Source organism: Stigmatopora nigra, chromosome 9 (genome assembly GCF_051989575.1).
Source record: "Stigmatopora nigra isolate UIUO_SnigA chromosome 9, RoL_Snig_1.1, whole genome shotgun sequence".
Classification (NCBI taxonomy): domain Eukaryota; kingdom Metazoa; phylum Chordata; class Actinopteri; order Syngnathiformes; family Syngnathidae; genus Stigmatopora; species Stigmatopora nigra.
In genome coordinates, this window is record NC_135516.1 from 12,690,201 (window position 1) to 12,710,954 (window position 20,754).

The following is a 20,754-nucleotide window of genomic DNA, read 5'->3' on the forward strand; positions in this document are numbered from 1 at the left end:
CAACATTTTGGTCATGAGAGGAACAAGTCTGATAGTGTTTATCGACATTGAACGCAACACTTAAAAAAAGCAAAACATAGACAACTTTCCATTTTCTTCCCAGAAACTGTTGAATCTATTTAATTTGTATCTGTGGGTTTTTAATGGTTGGTGATAATGATCCTGAATATCGTTAATACAAATAAATTAAAAATGACGTACCTCGTATTTTCAATTATTACCCTTAATTCCAATACATTAGACTTCTATCGTAATATTATGACATAAGAATTTTATGTTTATGTAGTGTACTTTTACTTTGTGTAGTATTATATCAGTCCGTAGATCTTTTTAGAAACTGCATTTGTAAATTTTAAAACAACCTGCAACAAAAACAAGCAATTAGTGCGTCCGTTAAAAATTTAATTCAAGTGTGGAATAAATAATAACAGTAGCAGTCACCTCATAATTTCAAAACTGCAGTACTTTATAAGTCAATGAAATGAATACGGAAAACTAAGAAATGAATTCTTAAAGCAATGCAAGGACGAAATAAAAATAAAAAACATGCCTCACAAATACTAAGTGAGCTCTTGTAACTTAATCCACTTGCTGATAACTTATTTTTAAAAATGAGATGCACGGTGTTTATAAAAATATACAGTAATACCTCGCTATATCGCGGATTCGCCACACGGTGGCCAGGATCCGCTAAAACGTGATCATGGAGGAACAGTAAAAAAAAAAAAAACATGAAATGGGGAAAAAAATGAGGGTCACAATTGGAGAATATATAACCGGCCACTAGGGGGAGTGTCTGTCTACCTTAGGGAGTTAAATAATAGTCCAAATAACAGCCCACATTGATAGCTATTGCGTTTTTTCACCCATTCCGGGAATTACTCAACTACGACAAACTGTTAGTGTGCTCTAATCAGAAACCGGTAGCAGTAGTAATACTCTCTAGAGTTTGCGTTCCGATGCTGCCGAGGGCAAACGTGGGCGCCGTGAGCGGCGCCAGGAGAAAAAGTTGATGCTCCGGCGTCTGGATGGCAAAACTTTTGCACTCATCGGAGACTAGATAGCACTGAATCGGCTGGTGGGAGGAAAATCCATGGACAAAGTCCTCCGCGTCTCCCTCTTCCTGGTCCGCCTCGGGTCCATCGCGCTTGAAGTAGCGCGTCACGCAGAAAATGTAGAAATGTTTGAGAAGCTCCCAGCGCCGCGTCCCGGACGGCGAGGTCGCGTCACCTCCGGGCCGAGCGCCGGAGACGGAGCGGCGGTTTTCGCGGTTGACCAAGAGGAAGGCTAACACGTCGGGACGAAGGGAGACGGACGGAGGGAGTCGGCGTTCTCCCGCGGTGAGGCAACCCCTCAACGAATCCGCCAGGGGCGACCAGAAGCGGCCTAAGAGGCCGGTCTCGGCATCGTGGAGGGACGGCGTGGGTCCGCATAGCACGCACACCTCGATTCCAGGGAGTAGCCGGAAGCGGAGGAGGCGGTGGGCCACGGTGGGGCTACCCCGAGGGAGGAAGACGGGGCAGTCGCAGGAAGCGGCGGCCGAGTCGGAAAGGACTCGGATCAGGGCCGAGAGCAGGACTATTTCCTGCGGGGCTAAGCGCCACCACATCTCCGTGGCGGCGGCCAACCGTCCGCCAATCAGCAGGCAGCCAAACTCGCTCTCTGCGGCTTGGGCAAAACCCCGTAAGGCCTCGTTGAGGGGGGCCGGGTCAGGGGGCAACAGGCAGTCGGCACAGTGCGTGAGGTGGCCCAACACGCCAGGCCGCCGCTCCTCCTCCAGGAGCTCGTCGATGAGTCCGAAACATGAACGTAGGTCTCTCTTGAGGCGCTCCACGTTCCTGGCGTTGGTGAGCTCGTCCTGGCCGAGCACCATCACCATGCATCCCCACACGTTCTCCAGGAGGCGCCGGAGGCGAAAGCGCTTCCCTCCGCCGGCGCTCACCGCCATGAGCATGACGCTGTCCTGGAAAAGGCGCCACGCCACGCTGCCGCCGTTGTGGCTCTCGCAGCCGGATAAGGCAACGCCTTGTCCGCTGCCGAACATGTGGACGCCATTGAGGGAGCCGATGATGGAAAAGGGGAGCTGCCTGGAGCCCCCTCTAGTGAATAGGGGGACCCCGCTACTGGCGGTCAGGCACACGAGCTGGACGGACGCGTCCTGATGCGTCATGCTAAGCTGACGCTAATCGCTGTCTGAGTGTTTTAAAGTAAATACCTCGCTCCTAATTCACGAAATACAGATTTTCATGCCGCAAAGTATAACATACCGTTTATACAATGGAAATTGATATTATAACTATCTGACTATAAATGAATGGTAGTGTAAGAGGTAAGAGCTACAAACAACAAAATTAGATATATTAAAAAATGTGTAGTAGTATATTTAAGTTGTGAATATTTTAACGAATTTCGGTCAGGCATATGAGATGGACAGACCCACCCTGAAATATCATGTTAAACCTGGACTAATCTCTTATTTATTTATCATTATTTATTTGTTTGTTGTTATTTGTGCACTGTGGTGAAGTTTTAAATCTCATTATACTTGTATAATGACAATAAACGCATTCAATTCAATTACTAAAGTAAAAACATAGATACGCTTTTAATGCCGCAAAGTAGAATATAACAGTCACGCTACAAGAACACGTGGGGGGGCCAGACATTAGCATCGGTTGCTACTAGCATTGACAGCCAACTAATGCTAACATGCAGCAAAGGGGGACTTTCTGCCTCCACTAAAGGGGATGGATGCACATGCCGGGTGGGTGAAGGGAAACGTGTTACCGTCGTTTCCACAGCAACGCGGCCCCATGATTCATTTCTTCAACCGGTGTCGGGGGGGAGCGTTTCATTTTGGCCGAACCAAAAGCAGCCTTTAGCGGTACACTCCTTGCCACACGGCTGCCCTTCAGCGAACGCCAATCGGCGGACCGCAATTCGGGCACTCGTTAAAACCTTCCACTGAGTGCGTCTTCGTTCACATTGGGAAGGATGGCATCCGTCTTCTTCGTCCTGCAATGCTTCTTCTTCTACTATGAAAACGCTCAGTGGCCGTATTGTTGCCCTCGTGTGGCAAAAGTGTGAATCGACGGTTTCAGACATTCCATAGTTTGATTTACTATTAAATCAAGTGACAAAGATGAAGATAATAAAAGAAAACGCGTAAGAAGCGAAATCCCGAATTGATTTAATTATTTTTCTCTCGATATACATAGAAAAAATATTGTTTGTAGCTCTGAACTCTTTCACTGACGTTAATTTATAGCTAGATTATCCAATACATTTCCGTAAAATCACTTTCCAGTCAAAATAGATTGACTCTTTTATCCCAATTCATTCATTAAAATGAAACTAATATACTGGAGGAACATTTTAATTGTATGTTAAAACTCAATAGAAGAGTGTGACCAAATAAAACGGAACAAAACACAGCAAAAAATAGGGTAAACAAAACTGCTGTCCTCCCTTCTGAGCCATTAGTTTGTTTTTATCGTTGCGTCATTTTGTTTCCCCTAATTTGCCGGACAGAAAAACATGTTTGTGATTTTAAAGTGCGCCTCACGAGAGCGCCATGTTAGTAATTATGCACAAGGGACGATAGCACTAATGACCTGTTGACCATAAACTTTTTTTTTAATGGATGGGGATCCCAAACAGGATAGCTATTGAAAAATGATGTTTTTTTTAAGAGGGTGACTGTCACTTATCTCTAATAAATAAATATACATGTATATCTTTTTTGAGTTATTCAAATGTGAAATGACAGGGAATAAAACTAGAGATGTCCCAGATGGAAATCAGGCCTAAATTTGGTGTATTTTTAAGTGTAAATAAAGATTATATACATAAATATTCTGTTTTCCTTATTTATTTAATTAAGATTTTTTCAGGGTTAGGGGTTAACATTTTTTTTAGTAGGGAACAACCTAAATGTATTTAATTCACCTTTCATCTAGATTCAATATTCAATTTTAAAGTCGCTTTTTTTTTACTAAAAACAAACTGCCAAAGTATTTTGGGGGATTAATAACGTCTATTTCTTTATTATTATTTACTAAGATGAACATAAAAAAGGAAATATTTATATGTATGATTCAATTTTTATAAAAGCCTTACAGAAAACAAAATATAAATTTTGGTGGATTTATTTTAAAATAAGAATAACAGTAAATATTCTCTCTCCATTTGAATTGAGCCTAAATTCAAATACAAAATTTCTATGTCTGGTCCACCATTTTGCCACCAATGCCCATCCATCCATCCATCCATCCATCCATCGTAGGCCCCCGGTTGGGAATCAACCCCACGTCACCCATTTTCCACCCCAAACTGTATCCCGGCGGCTCCGCCTCCCTCGGGGCGAATCCACCCAACATCATTTGAGCAACGAAACGCTTGGATTGGCCCTGATGGGTCCCAAAGCTCACCCACTTGAGTCTGTAGAATCCTTTTTAAGAAGCTGCCTGCCCCCGGTGGCGGTCGTCGGGAGCGGGGCGGACGGACGTTCCCTGGCTAGCTGTCTCGCCCGCCCGCCCGACACCATGGAAAACACCTCCTCCTCCACCACCTCTTCAATCACAACCCTGAGCCTCTCTGGTTTGAACTTCCCACTAAGCCACAGGGTTGTCATTTTCCTACTAGTTCTACTTTGCTATGTGACCATCCTCAGCAACAACCTGACTCTGATCCTCCTAGTGGTGGGCGACCGTAAGCTCCACAAGCCCATGTACGTATTCCTCTGCAACCTGTGCGCCAACGCCGTGTGGGGCTCGGCGGGTTTCTACCCCAAACTCCTGTCCGACCTTCTGTCTCCGCACGTCATCTCGCCGGCGGGCTGCATGCTTCAGGGTTACGTCATCCACGGTTCGTCGGCCTGCGACTTTTCCATCCTGGGCTTGATGGCGTTTGACCGCTACGTGGCCTTGTGTCGACCTCTGGCCTACCAAGCCTTCATGAGTAGGCGGACCGTGTCCCTACTGGTCTTGGCCTCTTGGTCTTTGCCTCTTCTCTGCATGTTCTCCAATAGCATGTCGCTAGTGGGTAAAAAGTTATGTGGCTCCCACGTGGAACGCCTCTATTGCGTCAACTTGGTGCTGTCCAAGCTGACATGCACGCCGGCGAGGGCTCACGGCATAATCGCGGCGGTCAACATCAGCTTCTTCTTAGGGATTTTCTTCCTGATTTTGTATTCCTACGCCCGCCTGATTAAAATGTGCACGGCGTCCCCGCAAATGTGGAAGCGCTTCAGGCAAACGTGTACGCCACACGTGGCCTGTTTGCTGGTTTACGCCGCCAGCGAGTTGGCAGATTTGGTGTACATGCGAGTGGGCGGGGCCGACTTGAACGTGCATCTTCATAATTTTATGACAGTGGAGTTTTTAGTTTTTCCACCCATGTTAAACCCGCTTATCTACGGGTTGCAGCTGACGCACATCCGGAAGAAGATAGTGGGTTTTTTTCAAGGGAGAAAGAAGACGGGCGGATTTTAGATTTAAGCGGGTGACGTATTTTCCGGATTATAAATCGCATTGTTTGTGCTAAGAACTCAAGTGCGGAGATTGTTTTTTTTTTTTTAGGCTATAGTTAGAGATTAACAGATGCCTATTCAGCCCGTTATTATGCAATTTACTATTGTTACTTTAACGTATGCTTGTATTTGGGTTCTGATTGAATAAAAAATAAGACTTCTCTTCATTGTATATTCTTTGACCGGTGCCATTTATAGTTTAAAAAAAATACTAATATGGTATGGAGGAAAAAAATCCTACTTTGCTGTTTTTCAATTTTTACGGCCATGTTTGGTCTTTATATCAACCATGATATTCAAGGGATTACCGTACTAATGCAACTACTACTAATTTTGCACTTTGTTCCATCGACAGTAAAAACAGTCAACATGAATTTGGAATAACAAAGACATTTTTTAATTAATTCAATACAAAAAAGTCCAGAAGAGCGATGACTTAAAATAGAACAATAGAAAAAGGCACGATTAATTAAAAATCACACAGTGCCATGAAAAATAAAATGGCTTCCTTTTGTCTTCTGCCTTGGCTGAAAATAGATGCTTGACTTCTGACATGGTTCCAATGTATAATACACACTTCAGCACCAGGCCACGCCCCCTCCGTCCCTCCCCCTTGGCAGTGTTAATGGCTTGGCGTGGCGTTATCCCCCGTAGCATCAAAACGAAGGCCTGCGGGGGGGAACGCGTCAGGGATCAGATGAGGGATTCGAACGACGACGTGGGTCCGGGTGCAAACTCACCGACGGTGCGCGGGGGGGTTCACAAAAAGGAGCAGACCTTCTGCGGTCGGAATGGGTTGGTGCTGGATGACACGCCGGTGAGCAGGGGGTCCTGCATGGCGTTCTGCATGCAAAACTGCTGGAGGTCTGCAGCTGCTTGGGACACCTTGGACCCCCACCCCACAAAAAGACTTGTCTTTTAAGAGTTTAATTAGCCAGACAATGTCTTTATACTTTTTACTTGAATGATGAGTGATGAGTATGTTAATACTTGAGTCCTTTTTTTTCTGTTGATGTTTCATATTTACTGTTAACGGATGCACTTTTTTATATGTATCATATCTTGTGCTGACCCAGCTCATTTGTCAAATTTTTAAAGTTAATGTGACCCCATCAGGTTTTTTTAGAATTATTTTTTTATGGCTATTTTGGTAGTTTTAAATCTCAATGTACTTGTTTAATGACAATACATGTATTCAATTCATGATTATGAAATTCTTTAACAAATGCCGTTTAAAAGCCTATACAATTTTAAAGGACAAAAAATACCCACAATTCCTCATAACGGGCCTCCTAAAAGGCCGCTTTTGTTCGGAAACAAGACTATTTAAAGAAAACAGAAATTGTTTTATTATCAACCTTTGAAGCCTAATTTGATGATAACACCGGAAAAAATGGCAATTTTACGACGAATTAGCTCGACTCACTTATATTCATTGAAATCCACATTAACTAAGCTACATCAAATATAACTAAACATTGCTAACGGACTATTTTAAGTGAACATTTAAGGAGTTAACACCTAAACTTCCCCTTGATTTGATCACAGCAACGCCCAGTATAGTACCGGTAGACTCAAAGCTAATGCTAACGCTAACTCACTATAATAAACGGTGGACGCTAGTGCGGCCCAAGAAACGAATCAAGTATCATCTCTTACCTTTACTCTGTTGATGCTCGCTTCAAAGCGGAGCTGGTGAACGACCTTTTTCATGGCTACTAGGTTGTTGGAACTCGACATTATCGCAGGGCTTTTCAGGAACTTCAAGGCTGTGAGTGTCCGCTTCTTCTTGCTGGCTTTTGGATGGAGGAAACGAACGGTACCAAAGTGATGACCACTTCCGGGTTGGCCTATGGACTGCAACGCGCATTATGAACGCTAGAGGTGCTAAAAAAAAAATAACCAACTACTTAAAATCCCCATTGAAGATTATTACCCAAAATTTGATCATTTATATTCTATACTTGTAAAAGTAAATTCAGTTTTTGCTAGAAAAAAATGTTTATTTACTCCTAAACCGGCCTATAGTGACAAAAGTACAATTAAAAGTGACTCAATAAATTATTGTACATTCTTGTACATACTTTGTAAACATTCAAACAAAATAACATGTAAATTTAAGCACAAAAAAGTATCATATAGATAGATACTCGGTAAAAATTCGGTCTTAACTTTCCTGGTGCTGATGATTTTTTTTCAAGTGCATTTTTGTCCATTTGACAACTGATCAATAAAAAATAAAGGTTTCTTCTCTCAGATTAAATAAAAAAAAGTCAATTTAGAACATCGTCAACATCCCTGAGAGAAAATATACTCAAGTGTTCGCCGTGGACTGGATTTTTAGCCACGACGTGCGCGTCTCTGATGTCACTGGCGATGCTGCCGCACTCTCGCCGTTGTCCTCGATTTAAAAACCCGGGAGAACTGAAACGGTGTTAAATGTCTTATTAGAGCATGTGGAAATAGTTCGGCTCTCCCATGTGGATTTTTGCAGGTCATCAATAAATGTGAGCCTACCTGCAATCTGGAATAAGGCGGAGTGTCCGATAAAGTTCAGCGGTGGAAGGCGGCGGCGCGTCTCTGGGCGGCCAAGAGGCTTTAGGAGTGGAGAACGGTGTGCAGCTTGAGGATTTGGACGTCTGGCTTTTGGAAGATGGCGTTCTTCTCTCTGGCTCGCTTCCTGAAATACAATGAATAAGCTTATTGCATTCAGTTATACCAGGTCTGAGCAAACTTTTGACTTTAAAAATGTGACAGATGGGCGGGGTCATCGCAAGATAGGATACATAGAAAAAAGTGCATCCGTTAACAGTACATATGAAACATGAACAGAAAAAAAGGACTAAAGTATTAACATACTCATCACTCATCATTCAAGTCAAAAGTATAAAGTACAAAGTCAAAAGGAATGTATTAAGAAATATTAAAATGTCATTTAAAAAAGATAAAGGGGCTGTAAAACACCAAAAAACAAAAGAAGAGTGGACAGAGCTACTGCCACTGGTTTCTGCGTGACGGCGCCATCTTGGAAGGAAAAAAAAAACCATTTGGACAACGTCGATGGACCGGAATAAAAAGCTTAACGGGCTGTCTATGGCCCACGGGCCATAGTTTGCCCATCTCTGCCCCAGATTGAAAGACTCACTGATGGATAAAGCGCCGAAACCATCCGTGGAGGAGCATCGACTACGGTCGGTGAAGGGCGTCATGTTCAAGAACTGACTTTTCAGCCAAGAGGCGCGGTCCTCCTCAAAGACCTTCTTCTGCAAGAGAAGAAATTCAAAGATGGCTGAAAAAACATGTCTTTGGGTAAAAAGGGGGGGAAGAAAAGGCTTGCCTCTCGACCCAGGCGAATGGCCGCCTCGGTAAAGTACTTCCTCTCCCGCTCAAAGTTTCGCTTCTGCTCCTCAAAGAGCCTCCACTCCTCTTTGAGGCGCTCTTTCTCCTCCAAGGTGTAGCCGCCATTGAGGAGCTCGGCCGTCTCGTGGTCAAATGACTCCTCTAGTTGTTGCTGTCAAAGGGAAATATTTTAGGAAGATATGCTATTGAAATGGAGGATAAACAGTGAGGTTTTTAATATTATTATTTTTCGACACTGACCTGTAGGAGTTGCTGCTGGGCGTGAATGAACTCTTTGCACTGTTGCACTTCGCGCCTCATCTTCTCCATCTCATCTTCGTGGGTTTCCCGCGGGATCACCTCGCGATTGGACTCAGTTCGATTTTGAACTTGGATTTTAAAAAAAAATGGTGTTTGAGGCACTTACCATATTTTCTCGCACATTAGCCATGTCAAGTCTTCACCAGAAAATACAGTGTGACGAGTGCAAATGTTTTTTTTTACAAGGCGGAGCATACTTTGATGGTCCATCTTCTCCATGTGGCTCTTAAGTTTCCTCCATTGCTGGCGAATGCAGTTGGTAAGTTGCTCCCTTGCTTGGTCACATGACAAGTCCAGGATTTCCCCGCTAGAGTCGGCTGTCTTCTCCCCGTCGGAATCCAACTAAAATTACAGAATTTACATATAAAGTACTGCTCTACTTACGAAATATTCAAGTTAGGCAAAAAGTTCTGGAACCATCATGCATTTACCATCTCTTGGCTTATGTCAGGGCCTCGACGGGGTGCTTGACACGGACTCAGGATGTGAATCATTTCTTTTTTCATCTGCTGTAGGACCTTCTTCAACTCGGCATTCTCCTCCATTAGCGACTGACGGCTAGCTTCGTAGTCGCGGAGCATGGACTTGTACATCTGCCCTTCGTGGCTGCAACATGTAAATGTTTATATGGTTTATACGTTATGTTATGACAGACTTCTACGGTAAGGGTAAAAAAATAGGCGGCCATACCTGGCTGTGACTTTGGTGGTCTTCCAGTGGCTTCTTTTACCGTCGGCTCGTCCAAGGCAATTTAGCATTTCGATAGCTGATGTGGGAAGAAAAAAAAAGTTAAAGAGCAGAAAGCAGCCAAGAAGAGGATGCAGTATTTTGTGGACTATAAGCTGTAGGGGTAAAAAAAAAAAAAAGCACCATAAAAGAGGGGAAAAATATAGGGATGTTTCTGATCAAAATGTTGTTTGTTAGAAAAACAAATTCTACGCAAAATGATCAAATATGATTACACCATTGAATAAAAAAGTAAAAAAAAAAAAATGCCCAATAAAAAGCTCAATTTATGCCATTGGTGACCAAGTTTATTTATGTAAAATACATCCTATGGCATATTTTCATCCTGCACAACTAAAAAAAAGGGATTTATGTTTAATTTGCTTGATTGCAATCACCTTTTGATATGATTATAATGTTTTCAAAAGCTCAATATTAATTGGGTGGACAAAAAAAGTACTTTTTCCCCTACTTAATACATTTCTTGGGTATTGGATCAGATTCCTATACAATATATATTCCCATAGAATTTCAAGGATGAGTGCTTAAGCCTTTCATGTGGCCTAAAAGCCAACAAAATAATGTCCTTTCCTTACCAAGTCTTTTTTCTTTTCTGTCCACCAGAAGCTGGCTGAGACGTTCCTTGAGCTTGGCCGACTCTCTCTCCTTCCTCTTGGCGTCGTGGCTGTACTGCGACGCACGGCTGGCCACCATACTCTGCAGCTTTTGAACCTGCGCTGGCAATATTCTTCAATATTAATAAGCGTGACGCCAACTGGCCGGGTATATCTCCAAACCTCTTCCTTTTCTGTCTTCAGGCAGCTTTGAAGAGTCTTGATTTTGAGTTGTAGCTGTCTCTCCGTCTCATGGAGGCCCAATTTCTCCCGTATGGATAGCTCGAGCTGATCCTGTGAAGAAGCAGCCATTTTAGCGAGTAGAAACACACATATGGGCTGAAAAGCCTTACCCGGAGTCTTGAATTACTGGTCTGCAGGTGATCCAAAGAGCTAGATTTCTTGAGATGATCTCGCTCGAGCTCTTCGAATGCGGTCATGGTGCGTTTGTGGATCTGCAGGATCTCAAAGGCGCCGTTTAGAGCCGGGGCCGCATTCAGCCCACCGACTGCTGAGGTCGTCTCCATGAAAGGCGACAAACCCAGAAAGGAGAGCTCCTGTCAGGGTGTGTTGAGAGGAGGGAAAAGTTTGGTCATTTTTTGAGGGTCAATAATGATCTCCTCAGTAATATCTTGCCACTTCACAGATTAACAACATCGTGGCTCGATTCCATCAAATATACTGTATTTTTTTTGCATATTAGCCAGCTCTGCGTATAAGCCGTACTCTTAAAATGGCCTTAAAATCGTTGAATTTGACAATTTCCCTCGTATAAGCCGCCGAAAATCTGAAGAAAAAAAAACATTTTCTCTATTTTGAAATAAATGACCGTGTCGGCCATATTGTATTGCAAGACGAACAAAATTCCTTTTTAATGTCCATCACAAACCCTAAAATACACCAATTTAAGTTATTCAGGTAGCCAATTAGCTAACCCTTCTAGAAATATAGCTTGTAAAAATACCTGGTTGATATATGCGATGCACCCTGGGACATTGTCATCTGTGCAAAAAATCCTGGCCAGATTACAGGAGTTTCTGAATGAAGGTAGCACGGATGCAAAAGTGTTGTTCCTCGATGGAGAAATCGCCGAGAGTGACGTACAGGAGAGGTCGTCGTTTCCTAATGGAATCAATCCCAAATGAGTTATTAAATCTGGGGCATTCTATTATAATAAATAGGCTGCCGTTCTAAATCGAGAGAACAAAATGTAGGTCATTCTACAATTAAAAAGAAGGCAAAAAGAGGAGGGAATTTACCCATGGCTGAGTCTGTTGGCATGGTTGTCCACCACTCTCCCATATCACTAACTCATGAGGATGTTAGGATAGCGGGTCATGAATTATCAGCTTCCGAGGATTAGAGGGCAGCCTGTGGATAAAAAAAAAAAAAAACTCTGGATGGACTCTCTGGAACGTGCAGCCATAAAATGGAGTGCCAATGGATAATCTGGGCGGAAGTATAATCCATGTTAGTTTAAAGAGCAGGCAGACACAAAACAGGGTGGGATTGGGGTTTTAAAGTCATCACTGAAATTAGAGGGGGTTATGATCACAGAGGGAATCTATCTATTTTCTATAACGTTTATATTCTTGTAATTGTCTTACATTTTAATCTACAATTTTATATTTTGGTCAAATATGATGCATACGAGCCCATAGAGTGACCAGAGCGAGGATAAAAATGTCGTTTTTTTGTCCTAATATTTAAGAACAACGAAGATTAGTGTTTTTTTGTTTTATTTTGTTGAACTTTGATCCCCTTAGGCTGCCTCAAAACATGTTGAAACAGCTATCAACTCTATTTTTTTTACAAAATAACTCACAAGCTGCCAGAGTGACGCATTCAGGGACAACTCGGAGATGCGGAATACTTATTTTATCTAGCGCTCAAATATATTTCATTTTTTTTCAAAACTAAACGAATAATTTTGTTGAGATGTGGTTATTAAACCGTAAAGAATGTGAACGCATAAAAAAGTAAAAAGAGGGTAAAATTAAAATATGCTCCACGGTTTCAGTGACACTTCCCATCAACCATAAACGCAACACAGCTAGCTAGCCTCACCTGGTGAAAATACTAACGTCGAATATATTGAATATATTTTGAAAGTTTTCCAATTCACACGACGCGAAATGACACAAGAGGAAAGACATACTTTCCAACCACAAGTTGGCCAATGTAAATTCAACAATAAAATACGTACACGTTGACACGTAATAATTAATAGTTTCCTACTCATATTTAAGGTATGGAACAATGTTTCGGAACCGGGCTTACCTCTGCTGCGGTGTAAAAAGTTCAAACAAATGGAATGGAGTAGGTGTCTTGACACTGTAGTAAACAAAAAAAAGAAGGAAAAGGCGAGTTTGTTCGTTAAACTTCAACAACACGTCAAAATTGTCTCTGGCGAAAGTGAAGATAAGCAGCTGCACTTGTGATATTTTTCAAGTGCCGAGACAGATAGCCCCGAGCCATACACGAATGTTATTGGAGGATTGGTTGCCGTGCGACGAGTGCGCCAGTCGCTGATTGGTTAGAATGATTATGTAAATGAGAAAGCTATCAGGTGCAACATAATACGTCAGAGAGAAAAGTAATAAAACCACATATGATTTTACAGCAAATACATCAACATATTCCATGTAGGAATCTCCGGATTCTGTGGTAAAACCATCCCAAATGTATTAAAAACAGTCATATTTTGGGGTGGAATCGCTTTTAGCTCTTTATTATTCTAATTTTATAAAAAAAAATTATATCTGATTAGAAATACAAAAAAGGCTCCATATGTTATCATTCCATATTAATATTGCACACCATGCATTTCAATAACAGCCTTGAAGGGACAAGCCAGTCATTTTGCAGATTCGAGCCTAAATACTTGAAATAAGTGCTGAAGAATGTGGTGTCGATGGATGGATAAAACTTAAAGTAATTCTCTTACCTTCCCATAAATTTTGAAATATATTTGCACATATCAAATTGACCAATGTATTAAAAGCAGGCTTTTGGATTTAGTTGGCAGCATTGGTAAATACCTTGTGTAGTAGAATGTATTTTGAAAACAAAATGACGTTGATTGGAAAATAAAAGTAGTATGCAAGATGTGATACACAAGTTACATCTTCTCCTCACATCCACAGCAAAAGCAAGCCACAAGAGAGCAAGAAAGAGGCTCCTCGTCTATCTGATAGCGTCCGGATTCCGGCTCATCTCTGCATTCTGCAATGAAGGCCTGGAGCTGAGAAATCGGCATTTTTTCTTGCTGGTGATGCTGCAGTGGAAGCAAAATGAAAGCAGGTTAAGGTCATTTCAGAAGAAAAAAAATGGCACAAATCCTGAAGCTCAAAAGTAGAATGGAATCTTGCAACTAATTAACGTAATCTGTATTCATTGGCTATTCTTTTTACAATTAGCGTTTTAAAAATTTCATGTTCAAAATCATTTGATGTTATTGCTCCATTTTAGATTGGATGTAGTGACACTTTTTGGACACTAGAGGGACGTCTCTTTTTACACTACATTAAATTGTGGTAGTTGTGATTGGATTAAATTTAAAACTTGAGTTTTTGGCTTTCTGTGATGCGAAATTATGTAATTTATTACAAAAAACTTTTTCTGTTATTGCTCCGTTTTAGACTGGGTGCAGTGGCACTATCTGGACGCTAGGGGAAGCATTTAGCTTCAACGCTCCTCAAACTTGGCATGGAAATGAGGAATAAGAGTCGAGCTATGTGGTGACATAATTGTGAAAAAATGGAGGCCCAAATACATGGTGCCCTGGGCAAAAACCGACCTTAATAGTCTCGTAGGTGTCCGTGATGAGGGCGATGAAGAGGCTGAGCACCATGTAGATGAAGAGAGAGATGAAGGAGTAGAGATAGAGGCGACTGAAGAGCCACACAAAGTAGCCGTTGTCTCGCATTTTCATGAAGGTGGCGTACATGTCGTCGCCGTTGATCAGCGAGAAGAGGCACTCCGTCGCCTTGTCTAGTGTTCGGAACTGGGACGAGATAATGGGATGTAGAAAATGCCAAATCCATCATATCAATGTGTCAAAATGGCACTTTGTAAATCGTGCGTGTTGACTTTATAATAATAAGAATAAAGGTATTTAAAAATATTTTTTTATCGGTGTACCTGCTTCCACAAAGTGAAAAAAAGAACATACTTTGTCATGGTATGGTCCGAGCACAATCCAACCACAGAAACAGTAGCCAAGGTAGATCATGGCGGCACAACAACAGAATCGGATCACGTTGGGGAAAGCCGCTCTCAGAGTCAAGATGAGAATCTGTAAAAAAATATATATATATACATATACATGTATATAGAAAAAAAAATAGTTTTCCCAATGAAGTTTTCTTGCAAAACTGAGAGCACCTACATTGTATTTTTTGAAGAAACCAAGGTAGCGGATCACACCCACCCACACCAACATGGTCGCCGTGCCTAGCAAAATACTGCACTCGTCGTAGCTCGTCATGAACTATAAGGGGAGGAGTTAAGGCACATTTATGAATCCACATCTTTTTTATCATACCTTCATTACTTTTGCACTTTTCTTCATTAGCATTGTAGACAATTTCATGTTTTTTAAAGGGCCAGGTGTGTTTTTGGAGGCATGGAGTTGACCTTTACCCCTCTAGATTGTTCCCAGGTGTGTAAATAATTGGCTGGAATAGGCTCCAGCACCCCCGCAAGCCTGGTGAGGACCATGAAAATGGAAAATGACTAAAAGAAAGGACAATTTATGCTTTTTTTGCTCACTAATAAAGCCATTTGTTAAAAAAAATACTCCATTTTAAAATGCTATGCTAACAATGTACCTCCTGTTTATTATTTAAGTTGATTTTGTAAGATGACCTCCTATAAAGTGTTGGTTTATATAAAATAATAATAATAATTATTGATTTCTACAAGTCCCGTAAATATTTCAAAAGGAAAACACACCTTTGTCTGTATTCCAATCTTAAAAGCTGAGCCGGCGATGGTTAGCGTGTCGCTAACGATGATAAGGATGTACCAGCCGTTGACAAACTCCATGCGGTCGGCCCATGTCACAATTTTGTTGTAGTAAGCATGAAAGAACGTATTAAACTCCTGCATGAAATACATAGGAAAAATGAGGACTTTTCATCATTGATTTAAGGAGTGGAAAAACAAAAGTATTATTTTTGTTCAACGGTCAATTTTAGGAAGCAAAAGATATATATATATATATTGTGTTACTCACAAATTGCAGTTGGATTCCGTTAATAACAGAACGCAAGCACAAGATAAGCGAGACGAAACAGGCGAGAATGACCACGGAATCGAAGAAAAGTAGAAGGTAGTCATTTTTCCCAGCTGAAACACACAATAGCATCTCAACAATGTTTGTCGGCCATTTTGAATTCCATCGCAAAATACTTTTTGTATCTTACAAGTGCCTTCTACGTTCCAATCCCTGCATTCGTTGATGGTCACGTTATTTTCTATGGCCACCTTGATATTTCCGCTGTGGGCGTGGTTATCAAACGTAATCTGTAAAAAAAAAAAAAAGTGGTGCTGCATTTTTTTTTTTGGGTGATTTTTTGAAGATGGCGTCGATAGGAATTTACCGCCACGCGGAATACGTAACAGTCGGGAAGTTCGTGGTGCCTCACGGTTTGAAGATTGATGGTTTTCAGGGTGAAGTAAACTTTGATTGACAGCAACCTAAAAATTGAACAAAAACACACATTAGTCTTTAACACTTTTAAACCCTTATTTTTTTTCTTTTAAATCAGGTTGATTACCTTTTAAAGTCCAACGAGAAGTTCAGGACCGTCGCCAGACTGACGTTGTCCAATGACAGCTGAGGGTAGATGGAAAGGCATTCTGGGAGAGGAAAATATGAAAAAAAAAATTCTGAGATATTAATATATACATGTATTTAAAAAGAAAGCTTCCTCTTTTTGTGGATGCTACTTTATGAATATTTTCCATTGTCACAATGAATCAGGTTCCATAAATAAGAATTTTATGCTATTGTCTAAAGTCAAATGGCGGCACGGTGAGGAAGTGGTTGCCTCGCAGTTCTTTAATCCCGGGTGGTTCCCGACTATGTGTGTTAGGCTAATTGTATACACACATGAATGAATATAAATATGCTAATTTATAGCTAAAGGCTAATTCCCATCTTTAATCCTTTAGGCAGATTGATGTTAAAAAACATAGATAAAATCAATAAGGCTATAGTAGTTTTAATGTATTGACCTATTTATTTGTCTATTTGTTGTTATCATCTTAAAATGTCATTACATACTTACATAATGACAATAAAACCATTCAATTTGATTCTAATAAACAATATCTAGATGGAAATATTTTAAAAGGAAGAAAATGACTTGATAATATGTAGTAAAATTGTATCTGACCTGTGTCAACATGAGGGTCGATGTCAAAGGTATCATTCCCGGGGTCTATGTTGCTGTTTCTGTACAACAATTGGCAGACCACCAATGGCGTGTACTCGCCATCAGTCCTCTCATACGCCAGATTTCCTAGCGTCAGGTTTTGAAGATTAATATACTGTGGAAAAACAAAAAAAAATATTTTTTGGGCCATTACACAAGTTCTCCAAAGCTCTTATTCAATTCACCCTATCCACAATGTAGTCGATATTCTCATACACGTCCGTTTTAGTGTACAAAACGTGTCCTCCATGTTGATGGTCCTTGAATCCTTTCAAAAAGAGATGTCGGAACGTCATCAGGTTCTCGTCTTTGAAGGTGACCATCATTTCGTTACTCAGCCCGAAGGAAACCAGCTGAAAAATAAGGTCAAAGGTCACCTTCACGTCGAAAAAAACAACAACAAGTCATTCTGTTTGGGAATTAATCACCTGAGCGGTAATGAGGGCGATTTTCAAGATCTGCAGCATCAACTTCCACGGCTTGCGTCCTCGGGCTTTGTATTTCTGGCAAGGGTTCATGAAGAAGTACTTGAGTCTGCGTCTCAGGTCCTCCACCACCCCGGGGTCCATGTTGGGGGTACCCAGTCTCCAGTTGCACCTGGGCCTCGAACGGGAAGCCAAAAGGGGCTCCGATTCGTCCATGGCGGACGCTGAAAAAGCTTCTAAACAATGAAGTTGAAGTCAAGTGAAGGGTTCCACCATTCCAGTCATTCTGATGTTTATCAAACTGGTTTTTCCTACACCAGTTATCTCCACCTTTACGAAGAACGACAATTCTACTTAAAAGACAGTAAAAATCAGCATTAGAGATTTTTGCTTCAATAAAAACATGTCATTTAAAGTTACTTTTGAAAAACAAATATTCAAAAAAGTTTCTCCTGGGGGTTAATATTGGATACATGTATACAAAATAATGAGAAAGGACTTACCCATCAAAAGTGGCGATGCGTTTGTGTGGTTGAATACGGTAAAACACCTAAAATAACTACATATAAATGGGTCATATTCAGTTATGGAATTTCCTACTGAGTAAAAGACAAAAAAATACATACAATAGCCACTAGAGGGCAACGCCTGTTTATGCATGAGCCAGGACAATTGAATGAAATATGTCAAAATTACAGGGAAATAAACAAAATTAATTCTACTAATATTTTTTTAATATTGTTGGACAATCAAGATTTACTGACATTTATTATATTCTGCTAAAAAGGAGAGTGTAATTGGAATAAAATGATTTATTAGTATATTTGGGGGATCTTTTTTCATTGTATTTCCGAGTAACCATGGTGATGAGATGAAACTAGGTAGTCCAAAAACAAAAGAGGAAAAAAACACTTGGTCTAGAAAATATTGAGAATTTAGTTAAGGCACTCCCACGTTTTAAAAACATACATTTTTAGGATAAGATAAGATATGAAATTATATTTCTCTCTGGCCACTAGTCCTAAGTATAACATGACTATAATATTTTCTAAGTTTGAGTGAAAAAGATGAAATATTTACATTGGCACATATATCTATATATATAGATATACACACACATACAAAAAAGATGAGGGTCAAGTGATCATGTACAGTATTTGTGCACATTTTGGTGTACAATGTAGTATAATTTGAATGATGCCGTAATGTAGCAGAACTTGTGCTTAGTGATGTGGCCTGTACCTGCTTCTCCTTTTTAAACGCCAACATATTCCTACGTTACTCAAAGTTGCTCCGGTTCGCCGCAGGAGTGAGACATCGCGAGCGGAGGGGTTGAAAGTTGGGGTCCGCTGTGCTGCCGGTCGACCCCGGCGAGGCCGCTTCGGCCTCCTCGCAGGGCGACTCCGGCAACATCTCCGGCAACAGCTCGTCCTCCACGGGCAGAGCGGGAGCCCCCGGGTCTCCCGGCCTGGGGAGACCGGAGGAGGTGGAGGCGGCGGCGGAACCGACGGAGGTCAGAACGCCACCGTTTGCCAGCGAGTTCACTTTGGGCAGGGCGCCGATGTTCAAAGTGGAAGGGCTTCGTTGTCCGTCGGCTTGGAAGAGCAAGGTGGATTGGTTGGATAACATACCGGAGAGGTCCTGGCTGCTGCAGGTGGGGGTGAGGCTGTTTTCGGACGAGGAACTGGAAGCTGCGCCTGGACAACAACAAGAGCGATTTTGGCCTATCGAAGGTTGTTTGCTTTTGTTTTCCATTCAAAATATTCTTAAAATTATAAACACAAATGTTCTCATAATAGGATAACACACAACCAACTTGGTAACGAGAAGTACTATTTACTCCTCTCGTATTAGCGATCGCTCCGTCAGACTAACGGAAAAAAAACAAAACCTGAAAAAATGCTAAGCTCCGCCCAGTGCTCATAGAGACATTACACTAGTGAGTTGTGACCAGAATGACAGTGGCCATGATGTATCTTATGAGCGGCCTCTCATGTCTACTGTCTGCTCGTATGTCAAAATTTGTCTCGTTTCTCAAGATAAATAATTACTCTTATCTCAAATTGCTCATATATCGGGGCACTCGTATGTCGAGGTACCACTGTATTGTCGCAAAGCTTGATTTGGTCCCATCCAGATGGGTTTTCAGTAAGATACGGCTCACCTCTGAGAGACTCCAGCTTCTCATTCTTGGCTTTCTGCACTTCGTCGGTGATTTTATGGATGACAAAATTTTGAGAGCGGAGTTCCCGAATGGAGTCGATCAGGACGTCGAGGCCACGTGGGTTCTCGGTGAGAATGTCTAGCAACCAGCCCGTCCGTCCGGTCTGCGTGTTCTTGCTGTTGATCTCCTCGGCGTCGTCTCGCGTCAGGATGCGGCGAGAACGCAGGTAATCCAGATGGCAACGCGCCCGGATCTTTTCGCAGAGGTAGTGTCGCATGCGGGTCAGCACCTGAAATGACAACACCCGCTTTTGGATTCACTTGATCGGATCAGTATGAAAATACTTTTCCACGAGACCTTACCTTACCTTTTTTATTTTGCATGAATGAGTCATTTACTATAATTTTATGAGTCCACTATGACACTTCATTGGCATAATTTTGCAGAACCTTTTCCAAGAATGAACTATTATTTCGGGTGTGTAAATACAGTGTAGTAAAGGATATTTAGTCTTGACTTTTAATGACCTATATACAACATTTATGAACGTTCCAATCACAATAAGCATGCTATTATCATACGCATAAAGATAGCACTAGCTTGGGTGTAGTTCAAACGACTAAAGTACGACTTTAAAAGGTATTTTAATCTATGTTAGCACCCATACATCCGTGGTGGCCGTTCAGGTGTAACTAATATTGTGAGCTGTACATATTTTGGCCTTAAAAAGGAGCATTATTATGCGTTTTACATTGATTTTACTGAACACCAATACACACACACGACGGCGACTTTTAATGTGTTAGTTAGTCGTCTTTAGAGGGTTTCAAATTCACTTTACTGACCATAAATACACAAACACGACGTCTGGTTTAAATGCAATTTAGCAATAATCTGCAAAATGGTTATTATGATGTACTTACGTCTTTTTTTATGTCGGCCATTTCATCTTCGGAAAGTTGAGGAACATCCATCCTCGCGATAATTAAACTAGTCCAGGTGTTCTGGTAAAAGCGAAAGGACGCTAAACTAACTTCGACATTTAGTTACTTCAGCCCGTTTCCTCAACAAAATATACGTTCAAGTTGTGACTTTGTATTTCGCAATAAAACTTGAGTATTCCTCGATATCTTTTAAGTTTAAGTAAAAGTATTGTTTAAGCCAGTAGTAGTACTTCCTGGTCTGTAAAGTA

The 20,754-nt window shown here is 41.4% G+C and overlaps 6 protein-coding genes across 11 annotated transcripts; 1 reads left to right on the forward strand and 5 right to left on the reverse strand.

The window, feature by feature from the left end:
- Positions 1-828: 828 nt before the first annotated feature.
- Positions 829-2,231, reverse strand: fuz (fuzzy planar cell polarity protein). The gene has a single exon (XM_077724317.1). The coding sequence runs from the start codon at positions 2,168-2,170 to the stop codon at positions 914-916; it is 1,257 nt and encodes a 418-aa protein (XP_077580443.1). The 5' UTR covers positions 2,171-2,231; the 3' UTR covers positions 829-913.
- A 2,181-nt stretch (positions 2,232-4,412) lies between these two features.
- On the forward strand, positions 4,413-5,492 carry LOC144201759 (olfactory receptor 5F1-like). Its single transcript, XM_077724520.1, has one exon. The coding sequence runs from the start codon at positions 4,413-4,415 to the stop codon at positions 5,490-5,492; it is 1,080 nt and encodes a 359-aa protein (XP_077580646.1).
- A 412-nt stretch (positions 5,493-5,904) lies between these two features.
- LOC144201570 (guanine nucleotide-binding protein G(I)/G(S)/G(O) subunit gamma-5-like) lies at positions 5,905-7,359 on the reverse strand. The gene is made up of 3 exons (XM_077724303.1): positions 7,190-7,359; positions 6,271-6,415; positions 5,905-6,199 (listed from the first exon to the last, which is right to left on the reverse strand). The coding sequence occupies exons 1-2, from the start codon at positions 7,268-7,270 to the stop codon at positions 6,290-6,292; spliced, it is 207 nt and encodes a 68-aa protein (XP_077580429.1). The 5' UTR covers positions 7,271-7,359; the 3' UTR covers positions 5,905-6,199; positions 6,271-6,289.
- A 153-nt stretch (positions 7,360-7,512) lies between these two features.
- On the reverse strand, positions 7,513-13,046 carry ssx2ipa (synovial sarcoma, X breakpoint 2 interacting protein a). Its single transcript, XM_077724320.1, has 14 exons — positions 12,811-13,046; positions 11,790-11,979; positions 11,495-11,652; positions 10,884-11,087; positions 10,714-10,824; positions 10,513-10,648; positions 9,881-9,956; positions 9,622-9,796; positions 9,388-9,532; positions 9,131-9,258; positions 8,868-9,041; positions 8,676-8,793; positions 8,048-8,210; positions 7,513-7,954 (listed from the first exon to the last, which is right to left on the reverse strand). Exons 2-14 carry the CDS (start codon positions 11,830-11,832, stop codon positions 7,804-7,806), a joined length of 1,782 nt encoding a protein of 593 aa, XP_077580446.1. The 5' UTR covers positions 11,833-11,979; positions 12,811-13,046; the 3' UTR covers positions 7,513-7,803.
- Positions 13,047-13,292: 246 nt separating this feature from the next.
- Positions 13,293-17,964, reverse strand: LOC144201399 (mucolipin-3-like). Of its 6 annotated transcripts, XM_077724001.1 has the most exons (13): positions 17,902-17,920; positions 17,402-17,634; positions 17,159-17,326; positions 16,935-17,088; positions 16,314-16,395; positions 16,137-16,233; positions 15,960-16,059; positions 15,770-15,882; positions 15,487-15,636; positions 14,921-15,022; positions 14,705-14,827; positions 14,330-14,536; positions 13,293-13,807 (listed from the first exon to the last, which is right to left on the reverse strand). In XM_077724001.1, the coding sequence occupies exons 1-13, from the start codon at positions 17,903-17,905 to the stop codon at positions 13,652-13,654; spliced, it is 1,689 nt and encodes a 562-aa protein (XP_077580127.1). In that variant the 5' UTR covers positions 17,906-17,920; the 3' UTR covers positions 13,293-13,651. The 6 variants fall into 6 exon arrangements, with proteins under 6 accessions (XP_077580127.1, XP_077580126.1, XP_077580130.1 ...); XM_077724000.1 differs by having other exon boundaries at positions 14,705-15,022; positions 17,402-17,622; positions 17,902-17,964; XM_077724004.1 differs by having other exon boundaries at positions 14,705-15,022; positions 17,402-17,748; positions 17,902-17,949.
- A 231-nt stretch (positions 17,965-18,195) lies between these two features.
- Positions 18,196-20,751, reverse strand: bcl10 (BCL10 immune signaling adaptor). Its single transcript, XM_077724006.1, has 3 exons — positions 20,486-20,751; positions 19,563-19,851; positions 18,196-19,095 (listed from the first exon to the last, which is right to left on the reverse strand). Exons 1-3 carry the CDS (start codon positions 20,534-20,536, stop codon positions 18,677-18,679), a joined length of 759 nt encoding a protein of 252 aa, XP_077580132.1. The 5' UTR covers positions 20,537-20,751; the 3' UTR covers positions 18,196-18,676.
- Between the last annotated feature and the right edge of the window lie 3 nt (positions 20,752-20,754).

Excerpts from the sequence above, each read along its gene's own strand:
- LOC144201759 (XM_077724520.1), top strand. The coding sequence starts at position 4,413 with ATGGGTCCCAAAGCTCACCCACTTGAGTCTGTAGAATCCTTTTTAAGA.
- LOC144201399 (XM_077723999.1), bottom strand. Across the intron at positions 17,327-17,401 it reads TCGCCCTCATTACCGCTCAG|CTGGTTTCCTTCGGGCTGAG; the intron begins GTGATTAATTCC and ends CTTATTTTTCAG. Across the intron at positions 14,537-14,704 it reads TCGGACCATACCATGACAAA|TTCCGAACACTAGACAAGGC; the intron begins GTATGTTCTTTT and ends ATCTCGTCCCAG.
- bcl10 (XM_077724006.1), bottom strand. The coding sequence starts at position 20,536 with ATGGATGTTCCTCAACTTTCCGAAGATGAAATGGCCGACATAAAAAAA. Across the intron at positions 19,852-20,485 it reads TGGCCGACATAAAAAAAGAC|GTGCTGACCCGCATGCGACA; the intron begins GTAAGTACATCA and ends TTGTCATTTCAG. Across the intron at positions 19,096-19,562 it reads GAAGCTGGAGTCTCTCAGAG|GCGCAGCTTCCAGTTCCTCG; the intron begins GTGAGCCGTATC and ends GTTGTTGTCCAG.
- LOC144201570 (XM_077724303.1), bottom strand. The coding sequence starts at position 7,270 with ATGTCGAGTTCCAACAACCTAGTAGCCATGAAAAAGGTCGTTCACCAG. Across the intron at positions 6,416-7,189 it reads CGAGCATCAACAGAGTAAAG|GTGTCCCAAGCAGCTGCAGA; the intron begins GTAAGAGATGAT and ends TGGGGGTCCAAG.
- fuz (XM_077724317.1), bottom strand. The coding sequence starts at position 2,170 with ATGACGCATCAGGACGCGTCCGTCCAGCTCGTGTGCCTGACCGCCAGT.
- ssx2ipa (XM_077724320.1), bottom strand. The coding sequence starts at position 11,832 with ATGGGAGAGTGGTGGACAACCATGCCAACAGACTCAGCCATGG. Across the intron at positions 9,957-10,512 it reads CAGAAAAGAAAAAAGACTTG|CTATCGAAATGCTAAATTGC; the intron begins GTAAGGAAAGGA and ends TTCCCACATCAG. Across the intron at positions 9,259-9,387 it reads GGAGAAGATGGACCATCAAA|TTCAAAATCGAACTGAGTCC; the intron begins GTATGCTCCGCC and ends TTAAAATCCAAG.